This window comes from Mirounga leonina, unplaced genomic scaffold, assembly GCF_011800145.1.
Source record: "Mirounga leonina isolate KUSES-001 unplaced genomic scaffold, KU_Mleo_1.0 Mir_154, whole genome shotgun sequence".
In the NCBI taxonomy this organism is placed as follows: Eukaryota; Metazoa; Chordata; class Mammalia; order Carnivora; family Phocidae; genus Mirounga; species Mirounga leonina.
The window spans coordinates 46,965,855-46,983,958 of record NW_023270389.1 but is presented as its reverse complement, the minus strand read 5'-3'; the positions used below and the strand labels follow the sequence as shown (position 1 = coordinate 46,983,958).

General features: G+C 50.1%; 1 protein-coding gene across 2 annotated transcripts in view; it reads left to right on the top strand.

Annotated features, from left to right (window-relative positions):
* FAM163A (family with sequence similarity 163 member A) overlaps positions 1-2,742 on the top strand; it is a 69,360-nt gene extending 66,618 nt beyond the window's left edge. Inside the window, exons 3-5 of one of the 2 annotated variants that reach the window (XM_035010688.1) lie at positions 489-510; positions 1,498-1,612; positions 2,184-2,742. In XM_035010688.1, coding sequence (XP_034866579.1) covers positions 1,520-1,612; positions 2,184-2,594 — 504 coding nt within the window. In that variant the 5' untranslated portion in view covers positions 489-510; positions 1,498-1,519 and the 3' untranslated portion in view covers positions 2,595-2,742. The remainder of the gene's footprint in view (positions 1-488; positions 511-1,497; positions 1,613-2,183) is intronic. The other variant, XM_035010689.1, reaches the window with a different exon arrangement.
* The last annotated feature ends 15,362 nt before the right edge of the window (positions 2,743-18,104 follow it).

The following is an 18,104-nucleotide window of genomic DNA, read 5'->3' as shown; positions in this document are numbered from 1 at the left end:
GTGGTGAGCATGCAGGCAGTGGGGCAAGGCAAAGGTACATGGTGACGGTGAGGGGCAGATGTATCTGGCTGAAGAACAAGGTGCCCCTTCCACCAGGTGAACGCAGCAGGGCCTACGGCTTCCTGAGTGGACTGCCGCTTGCGTTCCAGCCCCGCTTGCCCTTTGAGTAATGAACAGCCTACTCTGGTGGAAGCGCTAATGGTGGCGGGGGATGCCCACTTGGAAAGAAGGTGATAACTTAGGCTGTCACACCAGACGCCAGTTTGACATCCCGGAGGGACACCCGAGTGACACGTCCGTCAAGCAGCAGTGGGAGGCACAGTCGGAGGCTGACTTGGGAGGTGTGGGCTTGTCGGTGACAGAGCTCCCAGTGAAGAGGGCAGAGCGGGGGTGGGAGGAGGGGGCTTAGCGACTAATTTAACCCTTGGGGCCTTTTTCAGGGGTAACATTCTTCTTCCAATAGCTCTGTCCCTTTTATTGTCTTGCAGGTCACTGTTCCCTTTATTGAACGTAAGTGCTCACGGTCATTCTTCCTTCAAGATGCCCAGGCTCCTCCCACCCTCCTGCTCCATGGGCACGGCCAATCTTCGTCCCCATGTGCCTGGGGAGGGGGGCTGGGAAGTCCCCATTCAGTGCCCAAGAGGGAGTGTGCCCCAGGCCAGAGCTTTACCCCCATTAGCAGGACCATTCTCTAGCCTCGCCACCACCTTCCAGGAGCCAGAATGCTGCCTGTTGCCTGCACCTTTTGGGCTCACCTTGCCCTCATCTTCCACAAGAGTTGGAAAGAGAACAGAGATGCTCCCAAAAGGAGTGTGGGTTTGAGCCAGGGCAGAACCAGGTGGAACTTTGGAGGTTCGGACCCTGTCCCCTCCACCTGAGTCCAGGGCTCAGGGGCCATTGCTGTGCGTGCCCTAGAGGACAGTGATTAAGAGCATGGCCTGTGGGGTGAGCCAGGCTGGGTAGAATCTCAGCCAAACCAACCGAAGCCGCAGTTCCTCATGTGTGACACAGGGATAACTAATAACCATCCTGAAAGGCACTTTGAGGATTACCTGAGACAAGCAGGGAGAGCTTAGGGCAGTGCCAAAGACTAAGCCCCCAGGCAAGGAAGCTGTTATCTTTGTGTCTCCGATGAGCCAAGGGGTGGGGGTGGGGGGGCTGAGCAGGATGTGAGGAGAAGGAACAGGAGAGAAAGGCACAACAAGAACCTTTGAAACTGAGCAGAAGCCGAGAGCAGAATTACGCTCCCCGTTAGCGCTCTGCTTCCCCTCTTCCCTCCCTCGGCGGTGCCCCCCCCCCCCCCCCCCGGCTTAGGCTGGCCCAGGCCACAGCCTCTCTCTGTCTTCAGGAAGCCCCTGGTTTCTCAGTGCCCGTGGTCCTCCTATTCCAGCTGCCCTCAGGTTCCCCCCTGCCTCCAACTGTGTAGAAAGTTCCAGGAGGCTCCCCACCCCACGCCTGGTGTGGCTGCCTCTCACCTCTCCGCACACGTCTTTGCAGAGTTTGATGGGGCGTCGGGCGGATGACAGCGGGAACAGTTGTGATCACTGGCGGAATCCTAGCTACAGTCATCCTCCTCTGCATCATTGCGGTCCTGTGTTACTGTAGGCTCCAGGTCAGTCCCCAGAGGCCACCAGCAAACCACGTCCCCAATCTCGGGGCAGAAACTGGAGGCCCACTTCGAGGGTGACAAAGCTCAAAGCCATGAAGCGTGGGGGGCTGGGAATCGGGGCTGGCCAGAAGGGAGCCATGCGTCTCTCACACTCTGTACGCTTTGGGGTCCTCCGAAGAGGCCATGCCGGGAAGATATCGGGTCATTGTGTTGTGTCTCTGGCATAGCTGAGATTTCAGGAGTGCTGGGAAGGGGCACCCCTCTGGGGAGACTAGGAGAAAGCTGCTCCCAGCGACCCCAGCCCTGTCCTCAATATGACACGGAGGTCCTGCCTCTCTCAACCACAGCCTGGAGTTAATGCCTTCGGAAGTAGGGGAAGGAGAAGGGAAGGTATTGGTCTGGCAAAGCTGGGAATATAGATACTGGTGGAACGTGGGTGTCTGGTGTTGAGTTTCAGTCCCAACACCAAAGAGCTCTCTGCGCAGGGTCCTCGGTGCATGAGGGGCATGGGTGCCTTTGTCCACCCGAAGGGGAGCGTCCGGCCCTCAGGCATCCCTCCCCCCTCTCCCCTCAGTATTATTGCTGCAAGAAGAGCAGAGCCGAAGATGCAGACGACGAGGAGGAGGAGGAGTATGACCTGCCCCCACACCCCAGAGGCCCCAGCTGTAATGCCTGCAGCTCCCAAGGCCCGGACGGCCGGGGTGGCCTGGCGCCTCTCACCAGCGAGCCCTGCGGCCAGCCGTGTGGGGTGGCAGCCGGCCACTGCACCACCTGCTCCCCATACAGCTCCCCCTTTTACATACGGACGGCTGACATGGTGCCCAATGGGGGCGGAGGCGAGAGGCTCTCCTTTGCTCCTACATACTACAAGGAAGGGGGACCCCCACCCCTCAAGTTGGCAGTGCCCCAGAGTTACCCGGTGACGTGGCCAGGCTCTGGGCGCCAGGCCTTCACCAATCCAAGGGCTATTAGTACAGACGTGTAACCCCCCTGCACCCCTGACCCCTCCACATACCGACGCTGCTGTCCCGGCAGGAACAACGGGGGGCAGCAGGGGACCCCTCCAACAGCCCACAAGGACAATCTCAGTGGTTTTCTTTTGTTTTGTTTGTTTTTGGGTGGGTTTTTTTTTTTTTTTTTTTTTTTTTTTTTTGCCCCCCAGTGGAATTCAAGCTGCGGGGTCACTGGGAACCAGGGCAGGCCCAGAGGTGGGGGCTGGCTGGATGAGTGGGCAGCCGTGCCTCTCTCTGTGCTGGAACATTCCTCCCCCAGCTCCAGCCCTGCCGCCACCCCTCTTGCTTCCCCTCGCTCCCCCCAGCTTTGCTGGACTCTGAGCGGAAGAACAGCAGGGAAAGCTAAGCGAAGGCCTTCTTGGGGGGCCTCCTTGGGGGATGGAAGGAGAAAGGGGACTGAGGGCGCGGGGAGAGCTGAGAAGTAAGGCACTGCGAATCTGAGAAGGGAGAGGAAGGTGTTCAGGGGACCTCTTCAGGACCTGCTTGCTAAAACAAATCTAAGACCCAGTTCACAAGCTAGTTTTTTTGTATGTGATGATCATGGGAACTGCAGTCCCTGTCGCTGCTCCAATATGGATATTGATTCTGGAACCTGCTACGTTCCCCTTCCTCGTGGGACACACTGAGTGGACTCGGAAGGCCGTGGCCTAAGGTTATTTGTGGGGAATGCACCAAAAAGGGAAGCCTAACCTTGTCTCCCCCCAGATCCTCTTTCTCTGCCTCCGGAACCAGCTGCCCCTGCTGGAGAACCTTGTTGAAGTTTTGTTACTGAGTCTGAGTAGCTCGGCAAATGAGACCTTGCTGATGGTCTCTGGGGTCCCGGTCTGCCACCCTGAGCGCTGCGTGGGGGAGCAGTGCTGCGAGGGTGCGTGTGTTCTCAGGTGGGCACACACCTGTCACCACACACACACGTCACACACCAGGGGCTTTGCGGCCGCGGGAGCTGCAGGGTGGAAGGGGCTCTGATGTACAGACTAGAAAGGGAAATCTGACCCTCAGACAGCGTGAGTGGAAGGTGATTAAGGTGGCTAGTCGCCTAGCAAGCAGCTGGCTGGTGCAGGGGGAGCCTGCCGTCTCCTGGGGGACAGTGCTGCGGCATTGAAGCCATGTACCCCCCTTAGAGGCCCAGCCTTCTCCTCGGGCATCCAGCCGCGTCATCGTAGAGCGGGACGACTTCATTGCACCCGCTCCTGGATTCCACGCTTGCCGCCTGCCCTCCGCTGCACCCCCCGGCCCCCCAGTCTCCAGTGAGGGCCTGTTACTTGCCTGAGCCCAGCCCTCCCTTCCCACTTAGAACTCCACTGTGGCCCAATGCTGTTTGAGAGCGTGCACCTGATGAGTTTTCCAGTTGCTTCTACGCTAAGGGGGTGGCCGCTCCCCCCTCTAAGGACATACCTAACCCCCAGCACTTCTGAGTCACCGTGTGCTGCAGAGGGTGGGGCAGGCAAAGTGCTAGCCCCTTTGCGGAAAGCGTGATTTTGCATTTGAGAAAGGACCAGGTGCAGCTGGGAGAGAGGGGAGGAGAGGATTCACCACACCTCCTGTTTCACTCTGTCTGGGCACTTGTCACCTTGCATCTCAGCTGTAATTAGGGCACACGCGGTGAAGAATCAGGGGACCTGGGTTCTGGTCACACTGAGGTCACTCGTTAGCTCTAGGATCAGTCATTTATCTTCTCTGAGACCCCATATTCTCCAGGAAAAGGAGACCTGCCCAGACGGTTCCTAAGAAACAGCCAGGACTTCCTGAAAAGATCTGCTGGCCACACTGCTTTTCCTTGCCCGAGTCCCGGCAGGGGCTAGATGCACTTGCCAATGGCCTGATCCAGTGCACGGGGATGTGTGTTGAGGACTGAGCCACCACCGTGAAATACAGGTTTAGCAGGCAAAACGATTTTAATTGTTCGGTGAAAAGCAACATGTTTGTCTGATTCTCCTCCTGGGGCATCTCAGCCGGTAACAGGTCCTTATAGCAGGAGGCGGCTCTAAGCAGGGTGTCATGAGATCTGCCTCCCAGTCCAGAGGCACCAGTGTGGGACAGCAACTTTAACATGCGCCATCCCATCGCCCGTCCTTCCTGGGCCAAGCGCACCCCCCTTGCCATGAGCGGCTGGGTCTGACAGCCGTTGCGGCCTCCTGACGACCAGCCCCTGTGTCTTGCTGCCCGGGAATTCCACAGCTGACCAGCCACGGCAAGGGTGGTTGCTCCTCACCAAAACATAATGTCATTGTTCCTCCTGCCTTTGGGGAAATCAAGACAGCCCCGCCGGCTGTCACCTGCTTCTGGCTCTGATCTGTTGGGGTCCCTGAATGAAAAGCATCTTATACAGTTCCCTGTCCTCCTGTAGTTTTCCCAGCCTAGATCTTGTCAACACATCGAAATCTGGGCTTGGGGACTCTGGAGAGATGATGGGCCACGGCTCTCCCCTACACACCCCCACAGCGTGCAGGGCACAGTCTCCGATTGCCTGTCCGCCCCCTGTCGCAGGGAGGGCCTTACCTACCGAAGAGGAAGCTCACCCATTCAACTGCGCTGCACACATCTTCTCTGTGGAGTCTGTCCCATGGGACACTGTCTGGACACTTCTCAAATCGTACCCTAACAGGAAGAGAAGGAGAAGCTGGGAACACTCTCCTGTCTGCCATCTTGTCTCCACCTCCATGTCACCGCTCCTGCTACAGATTTCCCGTCCTGCATCTTTGATAACTTGGAGTCACAACCAAGTGAATGTCCAAATAAATGAGGAATTTGAAATAGAAATCCAACAGAATCCTCTGTTATTCACCCAAGGAGGGGGGCAGCCAGGCACGGATTTAAGAGAGAATGGTCCTTTTTATTTCCCAGAATGTCCATTGTCAACACCAAAATCTACCAGCTTCTTCTCCCCTCCTGCTTCCACACTAACAGGTCCCGTCCACCATGTTGCCTCCATCGGAGCTCATGCCCAGGGAGGATGTGTTGTTTGTTGGGAAAGGGGATGTGAAGTGTAGTTGCTGCCACCCCTGAGGTGAAGTGGCCCAGCTCACTACAGGGAGCGTCACTGGGGAGCAGCCCGGGCTTCAGCCCTGCTCCCTGCCCCCTCACCATCCACGCCTGTGGTGGCCCCACCTGTGGGTTAAATCACCAACCCTCTGAAGCCCGAGGAGACCTGAGCAGAGCGTTACACAGCCAGCCCTTACATGTTGGGAGGGGACAGTAGAGGAGTTTGGGGACCAGATCCTCTCTGCCAGGCCAGGAGAGGAAGGGAATGTAGGTGTGAAAGGGAGCATCCAGGGAGGATGAGGATGAGGGTGGATCTGTGTGTGGGCCCGTGCGTGGGTCTGAGAGAGATACCCTCTGCCCATCTCAGGGCCACTGTGAGCCCTGATTACAGCTGGGTGGGCAGTGGGCAGCTCTGCCCCTGTAGGCCTCCTGGGAGTCCCACGGGGCACAACTTCACCCTCAGCCCTGGTGGCCCTTGGCCACAGCTCTGTCACCGGTTGCCTGCTGGGAACAGAAACCCTGAAGCTGATCTCTGTCATCACCACACCCACCCCAACCTCAAGCCATCCCCTCCCCTGCGAAGTGGCTCAGGCCCACTCCACTCCCAACCTCTCACCTGGCGCCTCTGTGAGGTGGGGCTGCCCCCGTATCTTCCTGCAGCCCCATGTGATGGAGTGGGGGTCACAGCCCTGGCCCCATTCTTCTCCCTGGTAACACCTGAGCGCCTTCAGCTCAGCCCCAGGCCTCAGGTCTTACTGCACCTTCCATGCCCAAATGGGTAGGGAGGGGAGGACAGGAGCAGTGATCAAGATCACAGGCCCATCACCCCAAATCCCATGGGCTTCTCTGACCAACACAGCCCTCGGTTCCCCTGACACCATCAGCCCCATGAGCTGCATCATGCCAATCCAGATCTTCAAAACCTTACCCTGTCCCTGAGGTTTCTCCAGGGATTCCAGAGAAAAGCTGCTTCCATCCCATTTTCTAGACTCAGGTTTACAAGTGCTGCTCAGAGGTCACTGATCATTTTCAGAAAAAGAGGGCCAAACCATCAGTATCTAAGGCTGGGGGCTCCTGACGGCACAGCAGCAAGAAAAAGCATAACCAGGAGCTCCCCCCAGCCCTATACTCACAATGGAAATGGTCCACACTCCTTGAACTTCAGGCACTGACTGAGGCATGTCCCAGACAACAGTGACAAGGACAGCTAGCACCCCTTCTTCCCTCATTAGTCTGGTCCACGCTCCTCCTCTCTCCTCCCTGTTTGGCTACCTTCTCTACCTGAGCCCCCCGGCCCCAGTAGCCATCCCCCCTCCACTGCCTAGCATCTCCCTCTGTGGAGAACCCAGTAGCACACAAGCTCTTTTTTTTTTTTTTTAAAGATTTTATTTATTTTTTGACAGAGAGAGAGACAGCGAGAGAGGGAACACAAGCAGGGGGGAATGGAAGAGGGTGAAGCAGGCTTCCCGCCGAGCAGAGAGCCCGATGCGGGGCTCGATCCCAGGACCCCGGGATCATGACCTGAGCCGAAGGCAGACGCCCAACGACTGAGCCACCCAGGCGCCCCGCACACAAGCTCTTAATACACACTCCTGCACCCCAGGCTTCTGGGCATCCCTTCACAGTGTGTCTCAGGGTGCCCAGCACACAGCACCCTCCAGACCACCCCCCAGCTCAGAGTCAGGAGCTAGTGACGATAAATGAGGAGGAACTCAAAAGAGAAAAATCAAGAATTGAGAATTTTAAATAAGGGCAAAAAATGGTAATATAATACGTGCCTGAGCTAGACATTGGAAGATACATTAAAAAAAAAAAAACTAATAAAAATGCTTTCCTTTTGGGAGGGAGTGGGGAATCAACGAGACAAGGGCAGAAATAAAACCTCAGTGTGTGCCTGGTTATATTATTGTGAGTTTTGTGACTCTGCATCTTGAAAAGATTTTTTTTTTTCTGAGTCAGAGCATACTAACACTGTACCTGAGAATAGTGCATGCTGGGTAGTCACATGCAGCAGCGCGGGACCCCTAGGGACCCTCCCCTGGCAAAGGGCCTTCTCCATTACAGGTGTGGAACAAGTCTCTCTCCATCAGGTCAATGGCTGGAAGACCAGAGGGAAAACAATGTCAGCCAGAAGAGGTTCATATCGTATAATTTTTTTTTGCAATTTTTTTTGTTGTGGTAAAATATATACATAACAGAACATTTATAATTTTCACCATTTTGAGGTGTACGACTCAGTGGCATTAATTACATTCACAAGCTTGTGCCTCCATCACCACTGTGTCCAAAGCCCCAAACAGAACCTCTGGACCATTCATGTTTGAATTATTTTTAACAGCTATGTTTTATCTTTGAATGAAAACCAAGCTTTCAGGGAGGGCCTGGCTGCCTGTCCAGCCAGAAGCTGGGGGCTTAGCAAACCAGTAGGAAGGTAGGGTGTTGAGGGATCCTCACTGTCCTTCTGGCACGATGGACTTTCCTAAACAAAAGCTGTCTTCAAGGAAACTCCAAAGATAAGTGTGTTGGAGTGTAACTTTGCAGCCTATCTTGGGGGAAATGTCGGGGGAGGCCTGGGCGGGCAGCATATTTTAAGATGGAAAGGAAGAAGATTTGGACAGTGGAGAGAATGAACCAGCTGGGAGGTACAAGGCTAGGTGAGTGGAGCCCCGCATAGGCAGTGGGAGATTGGAGGCCTGGCCCCCTTCCTCCCGGCTGCAGGCACGCCCAGGTCCTGGGTGGTGCCCGCCAACTGGATGGATGGCAGAGGCCTCAGGCAGAGCACTGTTGGGTCCCCAGATGGAAGCCGGGCACGAGGGCAGTCCCCGTAGCCTTCTGGGCAGCTGACCTTGCTGCACGGGGCCTGCTCCGCTGAGCAGCCAACTGTCCCTTGGTGGTTCTCACCCTGCCACAGCAGGTGGAGCACTGGCCACAGAGAGGGGAGGGAGAGGGGTTGGGGAAGGTGAGCAAACCAGGCCCACCCTAAGGACTCAACCAAACGGATCTGTTTGAATGCACATGGGGTTTATGAGCCCCCTGGGATTCAATGTAAATGTGTGTGCATCAGACATCCAAAAAGGGTTCCCGCAAGGGCGTCTGGGTGGCTCAGTCGGTTAAGCATCGAATTCTGGATTTGGGCTCAGGTCGTGATCTCAGGGTCGTGAGATCGAGTCCCTCAGCTGGCTCATGCTCAGCTGGAAGCCTGCTTGGGATTCTCTCTTTCCTTTTTCCTTCTCCCTCTGCGTGCACCCCCCCCCACAAGAGTGCTCTCTCTCTCTCTCCACACAAAAAAGGGGGATCCCTGCCGCCCCCACCAAAAAAAGGCAAAACAACAACAAAAACACCAGGAATTTTCTAGATCCTGTTCATCCCACCTGGAATGACTTTTCAATTACAACTCCTACCCCCCACACACATCTCCACCAGTGCAAATTTCGCCTGTCCTTCAAACCTTTTCCACGATTCAACGTTTTACTCCTCTGCCAACCCTTGCAGTAAACTCTCCCTTTTTTTCTGGATAACCCAAACAGCCTATCTACCTCCCTGTGGCATTCTAGGTTGGAGTGCTGATACTTGGTGGGCCCTTTATCTCCTCGGTAGACAGAATGTTCGTGGAGGGCTGGATTCACCACTGCATGAGCCCAGCACCCAGCACAGTGCTCGGTACATGGTTTGCAGTCGGCCAAAATCTGCTAAAGGAAGGACGGTGCATTTTTCCCTTTCATTAGGCCATTCTTAATATTTAAAAAAAGACAGGTGTATTCAGAAGGGGAGAGAAAGAACTAGAACAATACCATAAATATAAGTGGACTAGAAAAATTTGAGTGCAGGGAGAAAAGAATGCCCCTTTGTTCCCTTTATGCATGTCTTTGAAGTGGCCTTAGGTTATAACGTTTGAGAAGATGAAATACTGGGCTTTATTTATACTGAAGCACATGACTATGGCAGAGATGTAATGAGGTTGTAGTCGGAGCCCCTGGAGAAAATGGTTCCGTGGCCAGTTGCAACGGAGTGGGTAACGGGCATCTGAGCAAGGTCCTAGGCTGCCCGATGGGGAGCATACCTGGGACAGCTCTCAGAGCTGATCCAGAGCACGAAGCTCAGACCATTCAAAGCCACGCTCCTTCCGTAACATCTGAGTTTTCCGGTTTCTCTATCACCTCCTCGCTAAGCTCCATCTCTTTTGGGATTTGCTCAGCAACCAGTACCAACCCTAACAAAATTAGCTGGTCATTTATTGGTTCTTCCAGTGTGAAGCTCCCCCAAATCAACTCATGCAAAACCACCCCGCCACGCCCCTTGCTTCCAGACCCACCTGGGAGACGGTGGGAATCTAACGGCACCGATCTGCCACTCAAGGCTCGGCCTCTCTCGGATGCGCATTTTTCAGGAGTCCCAGACTGACCGGGTGGAGTGGTGTCTACCCACTGTGGTGCCTCTCAAAGGTCTTGGCTTTGAAACAGGAGCACTGTTGCTGCTCAAAGCTCTCTGAGCTGGCTGGGCAAGGCTGCAAACACACAAAGCCATGGCTATTCCCCAGGACTTGGCATGGTGAGGACAGTCTCCTCCTGGTACAGTAGTAGCAAGAGTGGCTCTGTCCTTTAAGTGGGAGCACGGGAAACAAGCACGCATGTGTGCAAACTGGGACCCATGTCTAGACACTGTTCCCAGCCCACCTCCCAGAGACTGCAGGGTGCACCTCTCCTTCTCTAGCTCCACATCAGCTCTGCTCCTAGACCTTCCCTGCCTGGAAGCTCTGCCTAGCCTGCCTCATCTGCTCCTCACCCCATAGAGGCCCTCAGGCCTGTCTGGTAGCACCAAAGCCGCCCTACTTGCTGCCCACACCCCTGGCGGTGCCCGGATTGGCCGTCGCCTGGAGGGCTGGTTTGGCTCTTGGGACGTGGGCAGCAGAAGACTGAGCTGGTGAGGGAGGGGGACAGGACCTGTGAATCACATGGGTAGAAGGACCGAGTGAACACCAGAGTGAGGCTTCCCTTCCAGGGTCTCCTTTAGCCCCTCCTCCAAGCCCCCCACTGGGCTGCTGGTCCCATGGTCTCAGGGCTTTAAAGAGTAAGCTTGACAAATCTGAGGGGTGTGCATGGGGGTGGACTATGTGAAACAAGTCCAGAGTGCTGATAAAGCCACCAGTTGGGGCAAACAGCAATCTTTCATATCATAGGATAGTTCAACAGTAGTTTCTTTTACTTATTTATTTAACTTCTAAAACATTGAGATATAAGTGACCTAGAGTGTTGTATTAGTTTTAGGTGTACAACATAGCGATTTGATATCTGTATATTTGCAAAATGATCACCACAATAAGTTTAGTTAATATCCACCACCACATACAGGTATAAATTTGTTGTTGCTGTATTGTGATGAGCCTTCTGAGATCTACTCTCTTAGTGACTTTCTACAGTATTGTTATCATGGTGTACATCAGATCCCCATGACTTCTTCATCTTATAACTTGAAGTTTTACCTTTTTAAAGTTGATGGCAATTTAAGTTTGGATGCAAAGCTCTACATTTTTACCCTCCTCCTGCTCCCCTACCCCCTGTCTATGTTTTGATATCACAGTAGGTTCTTTTAAATACTGTGTTTCTCTAGTTCACTTGCTTCTCTAGTTCAACAGCAGCCTAGGGCTCGGGATCTCGGGTCTGGTCTCAGTTTTGCAGTGACAACCACATGGCCTTAGATGGTCACTGAGTTCCTCAGTTTCTCCGTCTGTAAAATGAGGGGTTTTGACTATATGATCACGGGGACCATTTTATTTTAGTATTTCATGCCTTCCTTTCCCCACAGCTTCTTGACTTAGAGGCTTCTAGGCAAAGAAACTTGAAGCCAAAGTGTAAAGAGCCTATTGGTTGGGGGCGCCTGGGTGGCTCAGTCATTAAGCGTCTGCCTTCGGCTCAGGTCATGATCCCAGGGTCCTGGGATCGAGCCCCGCATCGGGCTCCCTGCTCCTTGGGAAGCCTGCTTCTCCCTCTCCCACTCCCCCTGCTTGTGTTCCCTCTCTCACTGTGTCTCTGTCAAATAAATAAATAAAATCTTAAAAAAAAAAAAAAGAGCCTATTGGTTGTTCAAGTGTTGGGGAGGTCATTGAGAGGATATGACTGCCTGTTGACCCATGAGCTGGACCCTGGCACTCGGAGGCTCCTCACCCTCTCCCCTGTCCTTGGAATGTGGGTTTGGCTTGTCTTTCCAGCTCCCAGAGGCTGTTCCCCAAGGACAGAGCCTTGAGATGGTGATGTTGTGTTGAGACCCTCTGGATGGTATACGTGACTGAACTCAGTTAAGGGCTCTGTATACACTTTTAAAGTATGCGGGATTCTACCAGTCTTGCTGCCATCCTCCCTCCCCCCACCCCAAAACAAGCCTCATTTTTAAATTCTCTGCTTATTACACCTGCCGCCTGCCAATCTACACGGCTGCCTCTTTCTTTGGTCTCTACCTGCCCTCTGCGTACAGGGGCAGGTTTCAGATTACAGCCGGGAATCTCCCCAAATGCTTGGGAATTGACACCAAGTCCATTCCAATGAAGTCAGAACATTCCAGTAAAGACAAAATAACTCGATTGCCAGAAATCTGACTTGGGTGTAACTTTCAGGGATCCGGGTGTTGCATAAAGTTACATAGTCAGTTAAGTGGCCTGGAACCATCACTCCCTCGGCTCCCTCTGTGGCTGAGTCCACAGCTTCAACCATTCAATCCAACTCCTACTCCAAGGGTGAACCAAGTGGTGTGAGCTGAGATACGCAGGAAGGCCAAAAGTGCACAGATTTTGAAAACACAAATTAGAGAATGGGGCTAACATAGGCAGAACTGTTCAGTCAACTAGCATTTGCTGGGAACTCTACACCAGGTGCTAAGCATTGTTCTAGGTGTTAGAGAACTATAAATGAAAAGCGCACACCTGCCCGCAAGGGGTTTATACTCTGGGACAGAAAATGAACACACATTTCCAAAAGTGGAATCCTTCCAGGTATCTGCTTGCCCTGGACTAAAATATGAGAGTCTGGTGTCCTCAGAGCGGCAGGAGCAGAGACAATGGGTCCCTCAGCCTGCCAGGTGTGGCATAATTACCTTAGGAAGTTGAGCCTAGCCTCAGCACTTCTTTCCTGTCAGATTCGGTCCTCAGCTTAGAGAGAGAGACAGAGGGATTGCCAAGAAGGGCGTCTAAGTCCGTTCAGACACTATAACAAATAACCATAGGCCTCGTGGGTTCAATAACAACATTTATTTTTCACAGTTCTAGAGACTGGGAAGTCCAAGGTCAAGAAACCAGCAGATTTGTTGTCTGGTGCGAGCCTGATTTCCCGTTCACAGGCAGCCGTCTCCTTGCTGTGTCCTCACATGGTGGAAGGGACAAGAGAGCTCTCCAGAGTCTCTTTATAAAGAAACTATCCCATTCACAAAGGCTCCACACTCATGACCTAATTGCCCCCCAAAGGCCCCACCCTCTAAAACCATCACATTGGGGGTGAGAATATCAACACATGAGTTTCAGGGGGATACGGGCATTCAGTCCATAGCAGATGAGTTCTGGGTCACTAGGGGCAGGAAACCATGAATAAAGGTGATTTATAGGCAGTGAAGAGAGAATGAAATTCAACCAGAGATGGGGGTAGATATGCAGAGGATGTGGGGCTCGATCCCATGAGCCCGAAACCATGACCCAAGCAGAAACCAAGAGTCAGACTTTCAACTGACTGTGCCACCCAGGTGCCCCTGGGGTCAATCGTTTCTAACACAGGGCTAGTTACTCAGTTACTCATTCTGGGTAACGTCTTGAAAGCATGCTGTCGTTCAGTGCCAAAATGTCGATCTCCTGCTCTCAGGCTCTGGCCAGCACATTGTTTATGGGTATCTGTCAGCAAAAAGGCCATTCTGCCAAACATACATATTCTTAGTTGTATTTCCTACAGATAGAAGAGGAAAGGTTTTATTCAAGATTACAAACTTTGCGATGGAAGGAAATGTTTTCCCAACCCACGTGAGGGTTTTTATTTTTCTATTGTCCTTCAGCTTCCAGGGTTCAGTTCAGTTGTTGGCACATGGTGGGCATCCAGGAAATAGTCATAGGGTTGAGTGTGTTGCCTCATGCCTAAGATTACAGAAAACAGAGTCAGGAGCCAGGATTGGGGATACTTGGCTTTGGTGAGAGGGTGTTCATACTCCTTGCCTAGGAATACAGATTTTCATAGAGCTTCTACTACTCATCGTTATTTGCAAAATAACGACTCAGAATTTCAAGAGAGAGGAGCTTCCTGTCACAGAGAACCAGGGCAGTTAGATAGCATTGCAGGCAATATTTTTCCCTGTGAGGATCCTTAATGAACTGAGTGATTCCAAAGATGAGTAAAGATTCCTCCCTTCCAGGTAATGGAAGGAACTTTCCCACTGTTGGAGACAGGGAGGGAGAATAGAGAGGGAGGGAGAGAGAGAGACAGAGAACCCACTATTATCTTTGATATTTTGGTACAAAAATTAGGTGTTTTTATAGTACAAAAAGTAGAACTTCACCAGGTGTGGGTTTTGGGATTTGAGAAACAAAACACTTTCTAGTATCTTCTAGCTACAGTATAATCACAAAAACAAGGCTACCCAAACTAAGCAGTTTGTTTGGTTCTTGGATATGCAGTAATTATCATAAAGATTCCAATTTCCCATGAGATCATTAAAAATTTTAATGCGGGGCACCTGGGTGGCTCAGTCAGTTAAGCGTCCAGCTCTTGATTTCGGCTCAGGTCATGATCTCAGAGTCGTGGGACTGAAGCCCGCGTCAGGCTCTGCACTCAGTGGGGAATCTGCTTGAGATTCTCTCTCTCCCTCTCCTTCTGCTCCTCCCTCCACTTGTGCTCTCACTCTTTCTCTTTCTAAAATAAATAAATAGTGTGCCTGGGTGGCTCAGTTGGTTAAGCGACTGCCTTCGGCTCAGGTCATGATCCTGGAGTCCCTGGATCGAGTCCCGCATCGGGCTTCCTGCTCAGCAGGGAGTCTGCTTCGTCCTCTGACCCTATCCCCTCTCAGGTGTTCTCTCTCTCTCAAATAAATAAAATCTTTAAAAATAAATAAATAAATAAAAATAAATAAATCTTTTAAGAAATTTTAATGCAACCCATATGAAAAATACTAATCTTTTTTAGACAAGGTGATTTTAAAGTTCGTTTGAAGAAATAATAGTGCTATGAAAATTATGAAAATTAACTGAGCCACCACCATATGTTAAAGCTACAATGATTTAAACTGTATGGTACTTATGCCTGATGGCCAGATCCATGGATCAAAGAGAAAATTCAGAAATAGGCACAAATACATATTTGGGAACGGAGTATGTCACAAAGTGACATTTAAAACCAGCGGTGAAGAGATAGACTTTCAGTAAATGACGTTTGAACAGTGACAGAAATTCAAATGAAGCTTGAAATTCAGACTTTTTGTTAAAGCTGAATATTCACTTTCAAATAATAAACTAAATCTATAGTGTACCTTGGAATGAAAGTCACTTTATGTGATAGATTTGAAAATCTATCATTTAATCTAATAAATAATTAGTATCACAAGAGTAAAATGTTATAAGTTGTGATGATGAAAGTTGCTAATTCAATGTACAAAAAATTACTGTGTACTTGAAAATACTTAATAGGGAAACAAATTGACAGTCAATATGGATCTTAAGAGAGATTTTTTTGAAAATATCATTATATTCTTTTTGAGACAAGCACCACTTATTAAAATAAATAATAATGAGGAGATGTAGGTCAAAGGGCACACACTTTCAGTTATAAGATGAGTAAGTTCTGGGGATTTAATGTATGGCATTGATTAGAGTTAATAACATTGTATTGCATACTTGAAATTTGCTGAGAGTAGATCTTAAGTGTTCTCACCACAAAAAGAAGGTAACTAGGGAAGGTGATGAATGTGTTAATTAGCTTGATTGTGGTAATCATTTCACAATATACGTATATCAAATTATCACCTCATACACCTAAAATATATACAATTTTGTGAATTATATCTCGACAAAGCTGAAAGAAGGGTAAATAAAACAAAGCAGATAAGAGATTAGGTATCCTAATCCTAATCTTCCTATGATTATTTGGGGTACTATTATTTAAAACCACATTTAATTTTTAGATATTTATTTTCATTTAGGCCATGCATTTTTTGAAAAAGAGTCCTATTAGAAATTCTTCACAGCTTGTAAGGATGCATTAAAAATAGGATGTCAAAATTTCATGGGAAGGAAATAAATCCAAAATTATGTATAAGCGCATCTATGAATCAGATATAATAAAGAACCCAGTCTGAAGAAAAGAAGTGCAATATAAATGCTAACTTCCATGATTAAATAATATTCAGTATCATGTACAAAGGGACATTTGAAAACCACCATTAATAGTTTTGACAGCATGATAGATACATGAATTCATCTATGCTTCTATTTTTCTTGCTTTCTGAGAAATTTCTGGCTCTCAGTCAGGAAGCAATATGGTGAAAATGTGAGCGAAGAAATATAGAGAATGGAAAATTGACAAAGTGGCATGCAGTTATCCCCGACAATAGAGCCAACATGGGGATGTAGTAACCAGAAGCATATGATGTGTGTTCACACTGCTTAGTAATGTGTCTGGTGAGTAATTATAGCCCCACATCATGTAACAAAATTATGTCTATAAGCAGAAAGATAGTGGCTCAGGTTCATGATCACCTTGTTCAGCCAAAGACAAACTATATGACGTATAAGAAATTATGAAACTTATGAAACTGGCTTGTAGCGTACTTACTGGAGGCTTTCAAACCAGATGTTTTTTAAAAGGCTGCTGGAAACAATGTAATTACTGAGTGTTTGCAGGTAACAATACCAAGTCGGCAGGGCTTGCCAACAAGCCATCATGCTTATGTAACCAAACTCCATGCCTCACCCGGGGCAGTCTTGTTCCAAGCGTCCAGGAGCCCCTGCCTGACTGGATGCAGCGTCCATGTGGCTTTGCCACTTTGTTTTTATTCTGTTTCTGATCCTCAAAGATGCTTCTTTTTTTTTTTTTAAAGATTTTATTTATTTATTTGACAGAGAGAGAGCCAGAGAGCACAAGCAGGGGGAGGGGCAGAGAGAGAGGGAGAAGCAGGCTCCCCCCTGAGCAGGGAGCCCAATGCGGGGCTCAATTCCAGGACCCTGAGATCGTGACCTGAGCCAAAGGCAGATGCTTAACTGACTGAGCCACCTAGGCAACCCTTCTTCTGTTTTTTTGTTTTGTTTTTTTTTTTAAAGATTTATTTGTTTATTTGAGAGAGAGAAAGAGTGCGTGTGTGTGGACTCGCAGGAGCGAGGGAGGGGGCAGAGGGAGAGGGAGAGAATTTCATGCAGACTCCCTGCTGAGCACAGAGCCCCACCTCATGACCCTGAGATCATGACCTGAGCTGAAACCAAGAGTAGGATGCTTAACCGACTGAGCCACCCAGGGGCCCCAAAGATGCTTCTTTTGTTTTTGAGCCTGGTTCTGTGTTTTTAAAATCCCCTTGAAATATTTTATCTATTATTGTTATGTGTTTGGAATGACAGAGGGATGTTAACGTGAGAACTTAATGATGGCATCTCAGGGAACATGGTAATAACAGACATTACTGAATGGATGGCTCATCTCAAATATTGATTTGTACTAATATTAGAAAATTAGGGATCCTAGAAAGTGTCAGGCTACAAGTCAAAAAAAGACCATCTAAGTGTCTCATTTTTAGTGTGTGTGGGTATGGGGGCCTCTGCAGGCCCCAAAAATCATGTACGGTGTGGGAGGATTTCTCAGTAAGGAGTGCCCTGCACCACTACAAAACCGGATCTGCCCACTCTGTTTCCTCTTCACAAAGTAGCTAAGGGTCACTCAGTAGCTAATATCCTTTCTTCGCATAGCTTGATGAAGCTACGTCGTTAAAGAATAAAACGTCAGTGATACTTGTTAAGGATGGTAAGGTGGACCTTATTGGGGACCCTCCTGCTAGGCAAAGGGACCACTGCTGTGGGATTTTACAGTGGGGGAGGGAGGTTGGGCTTGGGCAAGGACAGGGACACACTGGGGATGAGGGGGGTTCTGGATAAACCCACCCAACGGGATTCTTGCTGGAGACAGGCTGTGGGGATTAGACATCCCCTGGGGGGACACTGGAGGATGAGGAGCCAGACCAGATATTGGGGGGGTTGTGTGGGGTTAGGGTTAAACTGACTTAGCAGGGTTCTTGGTCAAGCTGTATTTTACAAGCAAGTGCATAGATGGACCTACGAGAAGGTTGCGGAACCTGACTAAAGGTTGGTCAAGAATCTTTGTCAGCTTCTGTATCAACCATTCCATGACCCAGATTGCAACTTCCGACTTGACATCCTCTTTATTACATACTACTTAAAATGACAATTCCCAGAGTAGGTAAATAATTCATAGCCCCTCTTGTCCTCCTCAATCCGGTTTTCACAGTATGGAGCCTCAGTCTGTTCCAATGTATTTGGA